This window comes from Vitis vinifera, chromosome 5 (assembly GCF_030704535.1).
Source record: "Vitis vinifera cultivar Pinot Noir 40024 chromosome 5, ASM3070453v1".
In the NCBI taxonomy this organism is placed as follows: domain Eukaryota; kingdom Viridiplantae; phylum Streptophyta; class Magnoliopsida; order Vitales; family Vitaceae; genus Vitis; species Vitis vinifera.
The window spans coordinates 4593617-4614038 of record NC_081809.1 but is presented as its reverse complement, the minus strand read 5'-3'; the positions used below and the strand labels follow the sequence as shown (position 1 = coordinate 4614038).

At 37.1% G+C, this 20422-nt stretch overlaps 1 protein-coding gene across 2 annotated transcripts; it reads right to left on the bottom strand.

Moving 5' to 3' along the window:
• On the bottom strand, nt 1–18832 carry LOC100266660 (probable E3 ubiquitin-protein ligase LUL4). Of its 2 annotated transcripts, none has more exons than XM_010651561.2 (4): nt 18118–18832; nt 2182–2692; nt 1245–1351; nt 1–707 (listed from the first exon to the last, which is right to left on the bottom strand). In XM_010651561.2, the coding sequence occupies exons 1-4, from the start codon at nt 18672–18674 to the stop codon at nt 704–706; spliced, it is 1179 nt and encodes a 392-aa protein (XP_010649863.1). In that variant the 5' UTR covers nt 18675–18832; the 3' UTR covers nt 1–703. The 2 variants fall into 2 exon arrangements, with proteins under 2 accessions (XP_010649863.1, XP_010649862.1); XM_010651560.3 differs by lacking the exon at nt 1–707 and adding an exon at nt 1047–1123.
• Nucleotides 18833–20422: the final 1590 nt, after the last annotated feature.

Sequence of the window (20422 nt, the reverse complement as noted above, 5' to 3'; positions counted from 1 at the left end):
TAATATGAAAATACCCTACATTTCAAATGGCAGCTCAATACCCTTTTTGCCTTCCATATGATCATGATACAACCACAATACACTAATTGATAGTGCAAATGAAGCTACAAAAAGATGCTGGAAATACCCAAAAATGACTTAGTCATCAACAGATCTCAAGAAACAATTTGCATACCCCAATTTGCAGAGGCCATGACTTTTTACAAGAGTCTGCATTAGTAAAAGTGGAGAGCAGTCCCACTCTTCCTTGAGAAGCTAGCTGCACAAAACTCCCAAATCTGATGTGGCATTATCTCTTCCATTTCACATCAACAAAGCTATATGTGGGTGGAAGTTCAAGAGATACGAAGAATGATTAGTATTATTGCAGTGCCTAGTATCCTTTTCTGTCAAGCAAAAAACCTCTCAAGGCCCCACTTACGCTTTCGAGATTCTTAATCTGTAAATCATAATGCTAACTTCTATAGCAAATATTCCCTTGCTTTTTTTTCTTTTTTCTGGATAGCAAATATTCTCTCTCAGCCACACTTTTTGGCTGCTAGCAGAACAAAGGAAAAAGGGCAATTCCTTAGAATGTTCATCCAGTCTACTAGCCTTCAAAGTTCTCTTTATTGCTTTTTGAATCTCCATACTCACTACTGGTTCTTCGTCCCCCTTTTAATAAATAAATATATACCCATTCTTCCTTCCCCAGGATGAAAAACTAGCTGAAATTTCAACCATGGACCCAGTCATACAAGAAAAGGCAGTGGAATGAAGAAAACTCAAACGCATTTCAGCATTTGCATAGATATCATGTCATCAATCAGTATTGACAGGTAGAGTTGTTTATAATAAAAGAAAGATTATTCAAAGAAACATGCAACCTCAACAACAAAGGGCTTCTTCAACCAATGATGCGTACACTTCAAACTTAATTTAAAAAGCCAGTCACTTTGCAGGAGCACTAAAAAATGAACCCAATCAAAGATTGTAGAAGACAATATACAGATTTGTACATAGGTGGGAATTATAAAGCTTTTGCCTTTTTTTGAACAAATAAAAAATAAAAATTCAAGTTCTTTCCTGGAAGAATGGATTTAACACAATCATCTTTACAGGGCACATCTTTGGGATTCAAAAGCTGAAAAGACGATTAACAATATACAAAGATTAGAATACATATATAAAACAGGCATAACAGGCCAACTCACATACGCAGAAAGAATACAGCTATCCTATCATATAAGAAAAGAATCTCTTACTGATCATTATCAATCTTAATCTCTATAAGTTCCTCTATGGGCTGACGGCATATGGGGCACTTATTCGACTGGAGCCTCAATTCTTTTGCACACTCGCTGCACATACACTGAAAATTGCAACATGTTCAACTTGAGAAAAAAGTAACCGACATTTAGCAGTGGAAAATAGAGCAGGTGAGGTATAGAAAGGACATTTCAGTTTGTTATTTGCATTCATTGTCACAAGTTTCTCCAATATGGTTAAAACATCTCAGTTATTGCCCTCCAGTATTCCAAACAATTCCCCCCTAAACACCCCACTAGAAGTCCACTATTTTCTGAGAATTGAAACAATTGCTAATAAATGACACTCTCAAAAAATAGTGGAAATCTTGTATATTAGCCTTTCTAGGGACAATAAATATCACATAAAAGCATTGCAAAAGGTTGATGCATGTAGGTAAGTCTGTGTGTATATGTATTTGTGTGTGTACGCGTGTGCGCATGAGCGTGTGTCCTCCAAATGCTAAATCTACATCATTTATAATGATTGAAAGAAAATCATACAGAAGGAAGATCCAAAATTCCAAGTCTAAAGTCAGAATGCCATCTAAATAACCTGACTTTCTTCACCAACCAGAAAACAACAATAGTATGACTGACTAGATGAAATCCTAGGTAGCGTCTAAGTAATAGCAAACAGATGAACAGATGAGACAAGCTCATGTGCGATCGACAACATGTCAAGAATACTGACGTAAAATCTACTCTTTCCTCTCTGATTTTCCTTTATGTAAATCATCAATATCAGACATGTGCTCCAGCATATTGGGCTTGAGCCCATCTCATATCACTTTTAACCATACAGCTCCTTATCCTATGAGTGCATAGGCAGTATATAGTTGCTAACCTAAAATTAAGTCTGAATTTCTTTCAATATAATATAGTGGAGACTTACCATATGTCGGCAAGGTAAAACAGCAGTATCCTTTGGTTCAGTCATGCAAATCACACATTCCTTCCCAGAGTCATTGTCATTAAAGCCTTCTGATGCTGAGCTTGCAATTCCATATATCTCACGCAGCTCATAGCGAACCTCATTGACCCACAATATCTGTCTGATTACTCTCACTTGGAAAGGGTCCCCATTGTGCTTCTCTAGGACAGCTTGAGTAATCTGCATGTGAGGGGATGTACGTGGCGTAGGATCACCACTATGTTCATCAGTTGGATGAAGGGGGAGAGATGTTTCAGCAGAGATGACAAGAGGAAATACATCTTCTCCAGGTGATGGTTTCGAGAGATCATCCAACTCAAAGAAGCCTAAGTCAATACCAGTTCCAGAAGGCTGACGAAATTTCTGGCCAGGTCCTTTCTGAAAAGGGATTCTCACTGGCATATAGGCTTCAGGAAATAGTGGAGAAAACCTACAGTTGGACTCTTCCTTGGCAAAGTAGTAAATGGTGATGCTGTCAATTAGAAAACACAATTAAGAACAACATTACATGTACAATTGAAACTCCTTTAAGATTCTAATTGCTCGGTAATAGTCAAAGCCAAAAGATTTATTTTAAATTATAAAGCATTTGATTCATCATAATTTTTCCAAATAACATTTAGAGTGCAATAAGATATGTTTCTGCAGTACTTCAAATATTTTAGTGCATTCTCCAACTCTAGCCCATAAATGTATAGGCTTGAATAAACAGTGAATAACATGGTCCAACAGGGAACAAAAAAGTAAAAATGTAATGAAAAAAGGCCACTTAAGCCCATGTATCAGAAGGACACTTTATCCTTCCACAGAAGCAAAGAAGGCTTCTTGTACTCCCACAGTGATACCTTGCTACAACCATAAGAAGCCTCTAGTAAGGAATTATCACACTTGGGCTAGATAAATTTGGGCCAATCAGCTTAAAATATTTTAGTGTAGGCTTATATCCACATAAAGTTAAAACTTCAAAGCCAGTTAAAAATAAATGCTGACAACTTGGGATTTGTAATCATTACCCCTTTCTCAGAATGTTCTTCATTTTCACTAAACCAACTCAAACAAGACAGGAAACAAGAAACTAGTGTTGGAATACATTGGGACATGATAAATGGTCTCATGTTCTATAATATTGAAGGCCAAAAGATTTATTTAAAATTAGAAAGCATTTGATTCATCATAATCTTTCCAAATAGCACAAAAGAATGCATTACACTCAGATTTGAGTCTGCAGTACTTCAAATATTTTTAGTGCATTCTCCAACCCTAGCCCTCAAAATTATAGCCATGAAAACAATGAACAACATATTCCAATGGGGAACAAAAATGAAAAAAAAAAAAGGCCACTCAAGCCCATGTAACAAAAGAGAACATCATATCCCTCTGCACAAACAAAAAGACCTCATGTCCCCACAATGGTAGGCTTGCATACTTTTTTATAACTGAAATAAGGTCACGAAAGCCATGATCAAACTTAAGCCACAATTTTTTTTTTTTGATAGACAACAAAAGCATGTATTAAGAAGGGCCAAAAAGAAGGGTGCACCTTATGTATATAGGCAGTATGCACAAAACATCACAAAACAAGCACCAAACATATACAAGGTTAGCCTACAAAAGCAAGCCAAGCTAACCACAAAGAAGAACATCTAAGAAATCCAAAATAGAGGGGTTCTCCATCTCCAATGAAGCATGAGACTACTCTAATAGCGATTTAATGAAGAACTCCTTCAATCTTTGGTATGAAAGCTCTCCATCATTGAAAGTCCTTCAGTTGCGCTCTTTCTAAATGCACCAAAATAGACAAATCAGAGCCATGCATCAAACTATTTCTTCTCTTCTTATCTAGCCCCTTAAATTTCCATTCAAGTAGGAGATTTCTCAATAAATAGGAAACACCCAATTCAAGTCACAAACTACTAACAGAAAAGTCCATAGCACTCTTGTCATATCACATGAATCAAGATGTGATTAGTTGATTATTCATTGCCTTTACGAAGGCTGCATTTGTTGACCATGGGTCATCCCCTCTTCATTAACTTATCTGCAGTTAATATCTTCCCGCAAACAGCTTCCCATGCATTTTTTTTTTTTAAAAAAAAAAAAAACACAGGGGAGTTAGGGATCCCCAAATCTCTTTGGCTGGGAATACTAAATTATTCTCATCACTTAGGATTTGTGGTACAGCCTAACACTGAAATTTCCCCTCCTATCATCTTTCTAAAGTAAAGTGTCCGCTCCTTTCTGCATATTCAAAGGGTAAATAAGCTCTAGAAATTGGGTCACCTCCTCTATTTCCCAATCTTGGAAAGATCTTCTAAATTGAACTTCCCAATTGTCATCTTCAACTCCTCCTCCACCTCATAAATCTGCAACCAGGGCATTTTTGGTGCAGGTTATTTTGAAAAGCATAAGGATTGTGTCTTTTAACTTAACCTCCCTCACCCATCTATCCTACCAAAATCTTGTATATTTATCATTTATGATTCAAATAATTAATTTAAGATTGAAATTTTCCTAACCATTTCTAATGTCTTTCCATAGGCTCATCCTAAAAGAATCCCTCACCCCTTTGGTAATCCATCCCCCTTCAATCTCCCTAAATTTTCTATGTATAATCTTCCTCCACAAGTTTTGCCTCTCAAAAGGAAACCTCCACAAGCATTTGCCTAGCAAGACTTGATTAAGGCCCTCCAATCTTCTTAAACCCAACCCTCCGTACTTCTTATCCTTACAAACATCTAATCAATTTATCAAATGGATCTTTCTTCTTTCTTTCGTATCTCCCCACAAAAAGTCCCTTTGAGTTCTCTCTAATCCAATTCTTGCTTTTCTAAGAATTGCAAAGAGGGACATAAAATAGATAGGGAGATTTGATAGAGTGCTCTTAGTAAGGACTAGTCTTCCTCCTTTGGACAGGTACTACTTTTTCCAAGCAATCAATTTCCTGTTAAACATCTTCTTTCGATTGAATCCCACCCACCACAAGACTTACTTTGCAACCAAGATAAGAAGTAGGAAGTCTCCCTACTTTGCAACCAAAAAAAGTACTCTATCCACATCCTCCACCTCCCTCACTAGAATAATTTCACTTTTTTTCATATTTATTTTCAAACCTGACACTATTTCAAAGCAAGTGACTATTAACATCCAATATTTCAATTGATCTACATTATCCCCACATAAAAGAAGAATATTGTCTACAAAAAATAGGTGTGAGACTTGAATCCCTTCTTCAAAAGCTTCGATCTATCTCTTAGTCAACTGAGTTATTTTGCAATTCAACAAAATATTGGACTTGGTTCTTGGTATCGTAATGATATTAGCTGAGGTAGATGACTTGGCAAAGTCATACCAGCCCCTGCTAAGATTTTGAACCCTATTTAAGTTGGCTACTTATGTGGTTTGAAACTATCTCGGGGTTAAAAATTAACCTTGAGAAAAGTGAATTGATCCCAATAGGGGGAGTGTTAATGTGGAGAAATTGACTTTAAAATTGGGATGCATGGTTAGGGAGCTTCCAAAGTAGCTTGGGGCTTCCTCTTAGAGCTCCATTCATAGTAAAGTCAATTTAGGATAACATGAAAGAAAGATTTCACATAAGACTATCATTATGGAAAAAACAATATATTTCAAAAAGGGAGAGGGTTACTCTAATTCAAAATACTTTGTCCAGTTTGCCTATTTATTTTGTCCTTACTGAGCATGCCCCCCAAAAAGTCAAATTGAGGCTTAAGAAAATTCCAAAAGCATTCCTTTGGGAAGCATGGCTTCAGAGAACAAAATGCATTTAGTGAAATGGTCAATTGATAGTAGGGAGATAAGCAAAGGGGACCTAGGAATCAGATCTCTTTCCTCGCTTAATAAGGCTCTCTTAGGAAAATGGTGTTGGAAATATTCTTTGGAAGGAGAAACCTTTTGGAAAAGGTCATTCGAGGAAAGTATGGAGAAGATGAGGGGGTTAGTATTCTTGCAAAGTGAGTGAAGGGTATGAGGTTTGGGTATGGAAAAATTACAGAAAAATATAGAATTTGATTGGCAAGAAACATCCTTTGAGGTGAGAAATGGGAAGAGGGTGAAGTTATATGTCGTGCGGTGATGAACCCTTATGTGGCTCTTTTCTACCCTTGTATACCTTAGCATTATCAAAAGAAGTTTGGAAGGTGGATCTTTCGGATGATCTAGGTGAGGGGGGCCACTTAGAATCCTCATGTTGTTAGACACTGGGATGATTGGAAGTTAGATAATGTAGAGGCTTTTTTCTCAAGGCTACAAGGAAGGTCCATGAATAGAGAAGAAAAAGATAAAAGTGGTATAAATGGATTCTAGGAATGGGGTATTCTTTGTCAAATCTTTATATTCCATTTTGGAGCTAGGGCATGCAACCCCTTTTCTCGATGGCCATTATTTCCATCAAAAGTGAGGTTTTTTTTTTTTTTTCATGGGAAGTTAGTTGGGGTAAGGTGTTAACTTTAGATCAACTTCAAAAGAAAGGGTGGTCATTGGCAAACAAATGTCTCATTTGTGCAAAAATAAAGGCATTATGACAATTTTTGTTTACCTTGATTGACATTATGTGGGTCCTTCCTTCTATAAGTCAAGGAGACTCTTTTAAGTTAGTGTGACTCCTTTGTGGGAAGAAAACGTAAGAAGGTTAAAAGAGCCACTCTCCTATACATTTTAGAAGAAAATGTAAGAGTGTTCAACAGTGAGAAACAATCAATTCAAGAACTAAAGTGTTTTTTCCTTAAGAATCTAGTGTTATGGGTTAGCATGTAAAGGCCTAATTTGTAGATTGGGCGGGATCTAGCTAAGGGAAGGAGTAGTTATTTTAATGTTCTCTCTCTTTTTGGTAATGTCTTTTAGTACCCATTGTATACATTCTATGTACCTTATATATATAATATTTTCTTGCTTACTGATAAAATAAAAAGAGAGAACTTTACCAAAGTTACTAGACATGTAAGGTATGGCTCCCTACAAGTGGGATATGATTGGGTATTGATTTTCCATTTTTTTTTTGGTAGGTAAAACAAAAAATGTATAAAAGCACCTAAAAGAAGGTGTCCTAACATATAAAAGACACCTTGTCTAGACAAGGACAAGATAAACAAAAAAACCTTCCCCTTACTTAAGCTCAACCAATCTACAAAGTCCATCATTGTCATTGAGTAATCCTCTATTTACATCCTAATCCAATTTACAAAAGCATACAGAAAGTTATATTTGATTGCTTGATCTGACTTCTCAATGTCATTAAAAGTCCTCTTGTTTCTTTCCCTTCAAAAGAGTCCAAAACAAGCACAAGGTGCAATCCTCCACGCTTTTTTTGTTTCTTCTCCATAAAAGAGTCATGTCATCCTAAAAGGTTCCTTCTATTGAAAAGTGTATCACCTAAAACAATTCAAAGAGAGAAAATAACAATTGTCATAACATACTTGCTTCAAAGCAATGGAAAAGCAAGTGATTCGTCAATTCCTCCTTACCTTTGCACAACTAACACCTATTCAGCAAAGTCCACCCTCTCCTTTTGAGTTGTTTCAGTGTTAAAATTCTGCCGTAAGTTACTTCCCAAGCAAAGAAGCCAGCCTTTGTTGGTGGTCATGTACTCCACACTACACTTGCTAGGAAGGGCTCTCTATTTTATTTTTTTTTATAACTGAGTAACCTTCCATAGCCAAGCCCTTAGAACTCTATGGAAACCCAAACCTCGAGGTGCTAACCGCCCCAGAACAACCAGCATCGGGTAAATTTAGGGTATCATCAATGGCAAGATTTGAACTCAAGATCATATGCCACTTTCTAGGACCACACTTCCTAGTGTTTGCCCATACCAACAAGGCTACACTTGCTAGAAAGGGCTCTTTATTTCCCCTAACCAAGGATGAATAAAAGGTTCTAGCTGAAAATTTGCCACTTTTGGCCTCATTCTATCTCAATTTTTCCTCCATTTTCCTTTTAATTGACAATGTTTTCAATTTCCATAGAAAACTCCAATTCCTTAAGCTCCCAATCATTGATATGCCTTGAAATGCAGGGGCTTCAACCTCCCGCTTCACCAACCTGCCCCCACGCCTTTACTACCCACCCATCTTTGTTAGATGCAATATAGAATAAGTTTAGGAAGACATTTTTTAAGGGTAAATCATTACACCAGAGATCTTTCTAGAATTCAACCCTTCTCTCATTCTCAATTGTAAAGCAAGATCTACTTTTTATTCCTTTCCACTCATTTCTTATGGCTTTGCACATCCCTACACTCCATATCCTTCTCTCACCCTTCTCAAACACCATCCCCTTCCTCCTCTTCGGACTTCCTTATAATGATATGTTTTCAAAAGGACTTCCATGTAGTAGCAAATCTTCAAATCTGCTTACCAAGCAAAGCCTTGTTTAAGGTTCAAAGATTACAGACACCAAGACCCCTAACTTTCTTTTCTAAGCAGACTATGGTCCAATTTATCGGATGAGGTTTTTTTCTCCAGCACACAACCTCCCCATAAAAAGTCTCTTTGGGTCTTCTAAAGTCTTGAACTAACCTTCTTTTTTTTTTTTTTGATAGATAAACAACAATATATATAGAAAGGGCCAAAAAGCCACAAGGACATGAAATATATTGAACTAACCTTCTTGGAATGATGAACAAGGACATGAAATAGATTGGAAGGCTCAATAAAGTGCCTTTGATTAGAGTGATTCTCCCTCCCTTAGAAAAGGGAGTAATGATTTTAAACAGTCATCCAATGTACTGAAACCTGATCAGCTCATAACAAGTATCAACAATGTTGCAGTAATTACCATATCGGAGATTTTCTAGCTTGACAATCAAGGCCACAGTTTATTGACAAGCAGTGAAACAAGATGGCATCGCATGGTTAGCTGCTATATCTCCTAATCCTACACAATTAGAGGTTTGTGGGGTTTCTTCATAAAAAAAAAACATCTTATGTGGTTGGTGTTACTGGACAATTCATGCATCCTTGTCAAGTAAACTATGAAGTACTAGCAACACAAATCCTTTTTCACCATTAAACTCCATCTAGAAAAGTATAAGATAATCAAATCCTCCTGGTGCCTTCAACTTGCACATCACTTCTTCATGCTAGTGTTGTCATGGATCTTTGTTTTCATAGTCAACCCATCTTAAAGAACTTTCCCTCATCCTTTCCTCATTTGTAGGGATGGCAACGGGGCAGGTTCGGGACGGTTCGCCCCCATCCAAACCCCGTCCCATTTATTCAAAACAATTCTCATCTCCGTCCCATTTAAAAATTTAAACAGGGCGGAGCGGGTATGATATATTCTCAAACCCACCCCGCCCCGCCCCGCCCCGTTTAACTTTTTTTTTTAATTTTAATTTTTTTTAAAAAATTACTTTTAAAAATTTTAATTACATTAAGATAAATATATTTTATAAATAATTAAATTATTATATTTTTTATAACTTATTTTATTAAAAATATTTTTTATTATCTATATATTAAAAATAGTAAAATAAAAATTAAATTAAATTATTTTTAAATTTTAAATTAAATTAATTTTATATATAATCGGGTTGGGGCAGGGCGGGGCAATACCCGAACCCGCCCTGGGTTTTAAAAAAAAATCCCAAACCCGTTTATTAAAATTCAACCCTATCCCATTAAAGGCAGGGCAAGTACCCGAAAAAACCCGCCCCATTGTCATCCCTACTCATTTGAGGTCACTACTACCATCATATTAGTATTGTCTTGGACTACAAGTGTTCATTTATCAAATGACATTCAAGAGACGCTTCTACCCCAAACACATCCTATGGTATGGGTGACATCCTCCTCAATCTTTCTCTCCATATGGACAATTGATCCAAGATAAGAACAACAGTAACTTTTAGTTATTCCATAACCACCAATCTTCACTATATTCCCACTCCACTTCTAGTGCATACATTGTTTTATTTCTACTTACCCACAACCTCTACATCCTAAAGTTTTTCACCATAATTAATAACACCTACTTTGGTTTGTAACCAAACCATATGAAGAACACACGGATGATAGAAAATCTTCATGAATATGCATACTAAATTCAACCATGAGTGAAAAAGAATTAATGATGATCCTAGATGTAAGCCTATTATGATTGAAACCTCAACACTCTTCATGCTTGTTACTACTCTATCCTACATATCATCAATGATATTAATAAATTTGATTAATATTCTATCGTCTTCAAAGCCCAAATATCCTTGTAATCCTATTATTTTATTACCAGTCAATGAGTATCATTCGGGCAAAGTTCTTTTTAAAATGTATATCAACCATTTAAGGAAGAAAATAACTTCCAAATACATTCATTGTTGAATACATCATAGACTCGAGATTGAGGAGTCATAGAGGAGTTGTTTGTAAGTTAGATAGAGAAAAAGCCTATGCTATGTAAATTGGAGCTTCCTTTTAGGGGTGATGCCAAAAATAGGCTTTAGGAAAAAATGGATTAAGCGGATTCAATTTAATATCCCAACAGCAATGTTTTCAGTTTTGGTAAATGGTGTGCCTCAGGGTTTTTTTAAAGTACATAGTTGAGAAAGGGGACCACCTTTCTCCTTATCTTTTTATATGGCTCTTAGCATTCTCTTGAGAAACGCATGGGAGGGTGGCTTCATTATGGGTTTCAAGGGGAGGTGGAGCAATGGAGATTTCTCACCTTCTATTCACTTATGACACCATTTTTCTTTGTGAACCTTATCTACCGCAATTGACCTATATGGCTTGGGTTCTATCTTGGTTTGAAGCTTTTTCAAAGCTAAAAATTAACTTAAATAAAAGAGAACTAATTCTGCTGGGAGAGTTCCCAATTGTGGAGGAGCAAGCATCAATATTGGGATACGGAGTGGGAAAGTTGTCTACCACTTAGGCTTACCCTTGGGTGCTCCCCTCAAGGCTTCAGCTAAATGAGATGTGGTATAAGAGAGGTTCTCCAAAAGACTAGCTCTATGGAAAAGGCACTTACCTCATAGTTGATGGCCGAGCTGGTCCCTTTTCCTTAACTAATTTTATCAAGTGGTTAAGCTCTAATTATTAGATCAGGGTTGTGGGTGCTCCCTTCAAGGCTTCAACTACTTGAGATGTGACAGAGAAGGGGCTCTCCAAAAGACTAGCTCTATGGAAAAGGCACTACCTCATAGTTGATGATCAAGTTAGTCCCCTTTCCTTGATTGATTTTATCAAATGGTTGAGCTTTGAGTATTAGATCGGGGTTGTAGCTTGCTTTTTTTGTTTTGTCACTTGTATACTTCCAAGATACTATGCTTGCTTTTTCTTCATTAGTGCCTTTAATATATTTCTATTCCTATTTGCCTATCAAAAAAAAAAAAAAAAAAGGAAAAGAAAAGGCAATACCTCTCAAAAGGGGAAAGACTCACTTTTTTAAAAGTACTCTTGGTAGCTTACTGATATTATTCATTGCCCTTTTTGTTATTCCCAAGTTAGTGACTATGAGACTAGGAAAAGTTCAAAAAGATTTCCTATGGGGAGGGACTCTCAAGAAAAAGCCTCATGTAGTGAAATAGTAAACAATTTGCAAAGATAAAAGGAAAAGGTTTAGGCAATAAGGAGTTGTCCATTCTCAATAAAACTTTATTAGGTAAATGATATTGGAGATTCACTTTGGAGAAGAATATGCTTTGGAGAAAGGTCATAGTGGGAAAGTTTAGGGGGGAAGAGCCAAGAAGATGGTGCCTTTGGCTAGGGAAAAAAAGGCTATAATGTTAGCTTATGGAAGTCGATAAGAAAACAATGGGAATTTTTTTAAATTAAAACAAGATTTGAGGTGGGTCATGAGAGAGAAGAATAAAAGTCCAGCATGATATATGGTTCAGCAATGTTCCATTAAAGGACTCTTTTTCCATCTTTATTCTATTTTGCAACTTCCAAGGAAGTTTAGGTGGATGATGTTTGAAAGGTAGAAAGTGAGATGGTCATGTGGAAGCTAGAGGGCTACAACACTTTTTGTTCTCCTTATTTGGCACTTCATGGGTTCTCCCATATTTGGTGAAGAACTTGCTAATGGATTGGAATGGGAACTTTGTACACAAAAAGAAAAGAAAGGCATGGAGACGGCTCTCAAGAAATGAAATCAAAGAACCTTCAAAGGGGTGCAATGCACTAATCAATCTCTCAAGAATTCCCTTATATCTAATCTATACATGTGGTGTCAAGGGTATCTTATAATTGATGGTCCAACTTGTCCACTATTCTTGATAGATTTTACTGAGTGGTTGAACTATAAGTACTAGATTGTGGTTGTGGTTGTAGTCTGCTTCTTTTTGTTTTCTCACAAGTATACTTTCAATATAATATGCTCGCCTCTTTTTTATTGGCACCTTTAATATATATTTATATTTATTTTTATTTGTTGATGTTGGTTATGGCGACCTAGTTAGTACTTTGGGATAAGTGGGCTCAAAGGACCTTGCCATGGTGAGGTTCCCTAGTTAACAAAGATATATATAAAAAAAAAATTAAAAAAATAGAGGTGCTCATCATCACCTTTTATCTCATCTTCCTTTGTTCAAAAATGGGTTAATAGACCAAAGATAATTAACATTTTATGCAAATTCTACATTTATGAAGTTTGAGATTCTTTAAATGAATGATTGGCAGGAGATCAAATGAATTATGAATTTCAAAACCAATCACCAATGTGTTTGTTGCCTAAACCTAGGAACAAATACCAACCATCCGTACCACTTATGACAAAATTCCAAGACATCAAAATCTCCCACCGATTATAGCATGATATGTTCTTTTTTTTTTCTTTTTTTTTAATAGGTAAGAGAGTATATATATATATAAAGGAAACACCAAAATATTGTCCTAAAGTATACAAGAAGTATACACCAACCACCCAAAGTGGGAGAGAAAGAAACAAAAAACACCATCTGCCCTCACTTAGAACCTAGCCAATCAATAAAGCTAACAAGAGAACTAGGGTCCATATCTACAAACACCTTAGACCAAGACCACAAATTATAAACAAAATTTTTTTTCATCCTTTGGACCAACAACTCCGCATTACCAAACACTAACATGTTCATTTCCTTCCACACCATTCAAAAGATACATAAAGGGGTCATCATCCAAGAGTTTTTACGAGTTTTACCCACAAAAAATCATGCCACCTAAGGAGCGCCTCCTTAACTGAAGAGGAAAGGACCCAAGATACACTAAAAAGAGAAAAAAGTAACTATCATAGAATCCACGTATTTGCACAGTGAAAAAGAATGTGATCAACAGCTTTTTCTTCAGAATAGCAAAGAAAACATTTGTTTGCCAAAGAAACCCCCCTCCTTTGAACCTAATCCAAAGTTAGTGATTTCCCTCGTGTTGCTTCCCATGTGAAAAAAGCCACCTTTGGTGGCGCACAAGATCTCCAAATGATACTCCACAAGAACAATAAAGGGTCACCGAGGTCGAAAATAAAATAAAAGGATTTTAACTAAAAAGTTTTCACACCTCGAAGCCGTCTAAATCATCCTATCTTCCTCATCCCTATACACCCTTTTTGCTTGAATCTTCAACCAAAAAGTGCTCCACTCTTTCCACTCCTTTTGCCTTCGAAGTTCCAAACATTCGCCCAACCATCCCTTCAATGATACTCCAATCATTAAACAACCTAAAGAAGCAAGGAGTCCAACCACCCCTTTTGCCTTTGAAGTTCCAAACATCCACCACCCATGCATCCTTAGAAATGATTAGGGCAAAAAAGGAAGGGAAGAAAACACAAAGTGGCTCATCTCCACACCACTTGTCCTTTCAGAATCTTACTCTCTAACCATCTCCCACAAAGAAAGAAATTATGCTGTTTAAAAAATCTGATTCCTTTCTTATGATTTTCCAAAGACCAACGCCATACCTACCTCCCACCTCATGGGATCGCCACCCCTCTTCATCCTCACCATACTTCTAACTAATGACTTGCTTCCAAAGTGCCCCTTTTTTATTAGCAAAGTGTCAACTCCACTTACAGAGGAAAGCTTCGTTCATCACTAAAAAACACCTCACACTTAAGCCCCTCCTTCCTTCTCTCTGAACAAATCATTTTCTATCTTACTAAATGGGGTTTCTGAACAAAAGCCCCACCACCCCAAAGAAAATTTCTTTAAATCTTCTCCAACTACAATCTAGCTTGCCTTGGCATGCAAAAAAGAGACATGAAATGGATAGGCATGCTAAAGAGAGTACTTCGAATTAGAGTAAGTCTCTCTCCTTCAAGATGTACTATCTTTTCAACATGGCTAACCTTTTGCGAAACCTTTCTTCCACCCCATCCCAAACTGTCACAAATTTGAAAAAGGCTCCCGAAGAAAGACCCAAGTAAGAAAAGGGAAGATCGCCGATTTTGCAACCCAAATCCAAAGCCAAATCATCTATGTTGTCCATCCTCCCCACAAGAATTAACTCACTTTTATCCAAGTTAATTCTCAACCCATAAATTGCCTCGAACCACATAAGTAACGAACTCAAATAAGTCATCTAATCTTGTGATGCCTCACAAAACACAAAAGTGTCATTAACAAATAATAAATGGGAAATCTGAATCTCATCCCCTCCTCTACCCCTCACCCACCACCTAGAAAGATAGCCACCATTCTCCACCTTCTTCAGAAGACAACTAAACGCCTCTCTAGCAATCACAAATAAATAAGGAGAGAGGGGTCCCTTTGTCTCAAACTCCTTGTGCTTTGAAACAAACCAGTTGGGATTCCATTGATAAGAATAGAAAATTTTGTTGTTGAGATGCGCCAATTTATCCATTCAATCCACTTCTCCCAAAGCCCATCTTTCTTAACACCAACAACAAGAAATTCCAATTTACATGATCATATACCTTCTCAATGTCAAGCTTACAAAGAACACCACATTCACTACATTTCAGCCTTGAATCTACAGCCTCATTAATGATCAAAGTTGCATCCAAAATCTGTCTACCCTTAACAAAAGCGATCACTTTACCCATTACCTTCTTAAGTTTATTGGCTAAAACCTTAGCTAATAGCTTATAAAGGCTGCCCACAAGGCTAATTAGCCTAAAATTTCTCAAGTCTTCGGCACCACCTTTCTTCGGAATTAGAACCAAAAGAGTAGCGTTCAAGGATTTGACAAATCTGCCCCCCTCATGGAAATTGCTAAAAAAGCTCATCACCTCTTCCTTCCCAAACTCCCAACTAAAAAGCCAAAAATGTCATAGTGTACCCATCCAAACATGGCACTTTCTCCTTGCCTAGGTCTGAAAGAGTAGTGAAAACTTCTTCTTCCGAGAATGGGAGCTCCAACTATGTAGCCTCACAGCCTCCTAGTCTCTCAAAAGTCAAGCCACCAATGTTAGGTCTCCACTCCCCTTCCTCAGTTAAAAGGTTTTGAAAAGACCCAGCCACACTATCTCTTATTTCATTCTCCTCAATGAGCCAGCAACCATTCACTTTAACCTTGGCCAACCAGTTTCTCCTTCTATGGGCATGCACCATCTTATGGAAAAAATTGGTGTCACTGTCGCCCTCCTTCTACCACACTTCCTTTGATTTCTGCTGCCATAAAATTTCCTCCCTAAGGACCCATTTTTTATACTCTTCCCTTGCCTCATTTATTGCTTCAACCTCTTCCAAAGATAGGGTTGTAACCCTCTCTTTATCATCCCAAAATGCCACTTGGTTGAGGGCCACTTCCTTTTTGGCTTCAATAAAGTCGAACACATCTTTATTCCAGGATTTCAAAACTACTTTTAAAGCTCTCAGTTTAGCAACCAAAACAAAACTATAGGAACCATTAACATTAAGACCCACGCACAAATTTTTCAACAAATCATTAAAACCCTCCTCCAACCACGTATTCTTGAATCTAGATCCTCTCCTCATGCCTCCCTCGTCTAGAAGAGTGGGAAAGTGGTCAAAAACTGATCTAGGTAAAACACATTGCAAGGCCCCTTTGAAGAGGTTATCCCAATCTTCAGACACCAAAAATCAATCAAGTCTAGACTAGGGCTGATTATTCAACCCAACAGTCCAAGTGAAAAGGCCTCCCTGCAAAGGGATATCTCTAAGCTCTAGATCCTCTGTAACCTCTAAAATCTACTCGGCTAAGGAAAGACCGTCTCCCTTACAACACTCCCCAAGAAACCTTATCATGTTGAAGTTGCCTCCGATACACCAAGGATCACTCCATAACCTCCTAATTGCCCCAAACTCATCCTAGAAACACTCTTAGTTCCTCCTACACATCAGGCCATATACCCCGGTAAAAATTCACAATCCACCATCCTCACAATTTTTAAACTGCATGAAATCAAGTAACTCCTCATTTCCACTCCAACTAACTCAAGCACCTTGTTATCTCAAAACACCAAAATTCCACCTACTACACCCCTAGAATTGACAACACTTCGCTGTAAATATCTGCCCACCCCAAGGCTATGTACAAGCCCACTAGACATCTCTTGAATTTTAGTTTCCTGCAAACAAACCACATCCATCCTTTGCGACTTGATCAAGGACTTTATAATCTTCCTTTTGTCACTATCCTTAGCCCCTTTCACATTCCAGGACAGGATTCTTATCTTTATTTGCATCCCGAAACAAAGGCCCCACCAGATTTGCCCAACCCACTACCAGTGCTTGAACCCTTATAATTCACTATCCATTCAAGTTTCTTGAGTTCCCTTTCAAACCTAGAAGACAAGGAATTCGCCCTCCTATTAGCCCCTACATGACCCTTTTGATCGATTCTCTCTTTCATCCTCTTGAGTAGGTATAGAATCTCCCCTTCAAACCTCCATCGACATGCCTAAGCATCAGCTAAACTTAGCAAGGCAACTGGAGGACCACCCTTCTGACAGCTCCCCCTCTTTCCCTCGAGAACCAACATTTACCTCCAACACCTTCATGGAATCCACCCTCATTGGGACAAGCACAAGCTCCTTTGAAAATGTGTTGTCTGCCAACCCAAGGGTTTGCTCCTCCATGCATTCATTACCCAAGGCACTATCATCAACAAGATTACTCTCAAGGGATCACAGTCGGCATCCCCTAGCAAACCCTCCAACCCACAAATAGCGTTGGACCACATTCCCCCACACATGCCCAAGATCCGATCGGACATCAAGAAAGGAGTAGAAGCAGAGAGATCCCATAGGCCCAAAGAAAGGAGAAGAAGAGAGTGAGGAACGGTGGAGAGTTTCCCTCCACTCCTCTCCAGAATAACCCCTCTTAGTTTCCTCCAACTAATTCGGTGGAGTGTTCAAAAGTCTTGGTCTCCACCGCAAACCAGCACCTTCCTCTCAAACCTCCTCTCAACTCAGCAGTCATCTTGTAAGCAAGGAAGATATATTGAGAACAAAAGTTGCAAGTACTTTTTTTTTATAGGCAATATAAAAATGTATTAAATGAAAAAAAAGGCACACACAATGTATACAAAGTAACCCAACTACGGAAAAACAGCACAAGGACACAGAAAACTGCAAGTGCGCTTTACACAGAGCCTAAGTCAACTAACGACATAGCCAGCCCCACTGTACAAGTTAACCCAATCCCAAAGAAGGTACAAAAAAGAATTTCTGATCAATTGATCCATAGTTTCACAATTATGAAAGGCTCTCCTATTTCTCTATATGCTCATCAAAATTCTATCACAAACAAGTTCCCTAATGATTCCTGATTTCGGAGTTGAATAATTACAAAAACCTAGCATTTAATCTTTACAAAAGGTTATTTCTTCGTCCCAAATTGAATCAACCCGTGAAGAAATTCATCTTAAAATCAAAACCCAACTCAATAGCTTACCCAAACGATCAAATCATTCATACCCACAAAACTATTCCACAGAATAGGGAACATAAACATTAATTAAAAGAAGTCATTGAAAACATTACCTTCCATCAAATAAGGCATCGAAAATAAAAGAAACCAAATAATGATCAGGGTTCTGCTCATCGACCTCGAGTCGCAACGTATCCTTATGCACATTCACATCATTCCTGACCTTCTTAGCATTCTGATGTTCAACATAGGGCGGCGGCTGCTGGGGCGGCGGTGCCGCCACTGGAGGCCGAATTGGAGGCCAGTAATTGCCGTGATTAGCGTAGTAAGGCTGGTAATTGGATCGAGCCATCATGGGGTTGGCATAATTGCAGGAATTGTAGGGACCAGAGCAGTAGTAGGAGGAAGAGTAGATTGGAGGGGGATGCGCAGGATAAAGGTTGTGGGGTGGGTATGGGGGTGGAGGATAAGGTGGATTGGAAGTAAAAGCATAGTTGTGCGGCTGAGGAAGCGAAGGATTTGAAGGAGGAGGAGGTGGAGGGAGAGAGGGTGGTTCCGAAGGGTAATAGTAAGAAGAAGAGAGGAGTTGAGGCGGCGGCGGTGGCGGTGGCGGCGGCGGCCGATTTTGTAGATAGTTGTTTCTCCTTCTGTTGCTCCATGAAATCCCCATGTTTTGGTGTTTGGACAACAGGAAAGCAGAGGCAAAGAAAACCAAGAAAGATATCGGAAGTTCAAGACGGGAAAATGTACAGCTGAAGAATAAGTTAACGGATCATTTTTCAACCCGAAAGCCGAAATTAAAAATTAGAAAGATTTGACTCACAAAGAGAAAATTGGTTTAGTCTCACTATTTCTATTCTATAGAATCTCGGTCATAACTCATAAGTGTGCGGAAATACCCATTATACCCCTCAAATTTTTAATTAGTAAAAGTATATGAATATTGTTAATAATTTTTTTTATAATATGTTTAAATATATTTTTACTTGTGATGTTCTTGTCATGTACACTTTTTACACAACTTCTTGTAAAGGATGTATTTTGTATTTAAAATACACAATCTTTTTCAAAGGTTGTATTTAGCGTCTTAAAACACAACCCTTTAAATAATGTGTCTAGTATTTTAAAAACATATATCTTCTAATGAGTTACCTTCAAATATAAAAATGGGACCCTCATGATATATTCATTCATTCATTCATTCATCCATCCTTCTACTTTTTCTTTTTTCTTGTCATTCAAGTTCTCCTTAACTTTTAGTCATTTTTTTTTCTATCAAATATTTAATATACAATAGAGTACAAATCATCAAGCAATTCATTGTGTTTTGTGATTTGATGAAGTATTACTATTACAATAAAGTGATAGTTGTATTATAAAAGACAATTGTCAATAAACTGTAAGCACATGAGCGAAACAAATTTGACTTAAGAACAAAGCCAAACACTAACCTCAATAAATTTTATTTGCGAGTTTCAGTTTTCTACTTATTTCATTTTATTTGTATATTTATCATACACACTTGTTATTTGTATATTTTCAATAATTTAGATGACAGTTAACAAGATAAAACGTATCATGAAAATAGATCCTTACAAAAGGGAATTGTGATATCTTACACGTGCTAAAAGAATAAGTATTATTATCATAAGAAAGTGATAGTTGTATTCTAAGAGACAATTTTCAATAAACCGTAAGCACCTGAGCGAAACAAATTTGGTTTAAGGACAAAGTCAAATACTAACCTTAATCAACCTTATTTGCGAGTTTCAATTTTCTACTTATTTCATTTTATTTGTATATTTATCATACACACTTGTTATCCGTATATTTTCAATGATTTAGATGGCAGTTAACAAGATAAAGCATATCATGAAAAATAGATCCTTATAAAAGGAAATTGTGATATCTTACACGTGTTAAAAGAAATAAGTTTTTATCATTATATATTAGTAGGTTTCTTTAACTATGAAAATAATATAATTAGGTTTGGTACAACCAAGTTATCATTTAACCTAATTAAGTTGTTTTAATCAAATCGACACGTTATTATTTTATATAGGAAGTATTTAATGTTACTAGAGCAAACTCCTCTTACCCTTTTTTTTTAATGTCTTGAAAAAATTAAATATCTTCATTTTACCTATTATCATTATATTATTAAAATATATATTCTCATTGAAACCTATTTAAGTAGAAGGATGGCAAATTTCCAAACTTACCCTCCAAAAGAGGGGAGAAAAATAATTAGTCTTTTAGGTAGGATAAAGAAAGAGTTGTTTGTATGGTGGGATGTGACCGAGTGATCCTCTGGTTGTTGCACACTAGCAACCAACCACACCAAGACATTGTTGGCATCAACTCCTTGAAAAAGCCTTCACCTTTCTAATAATTCAAATTGCCAACAAAATTATTTGG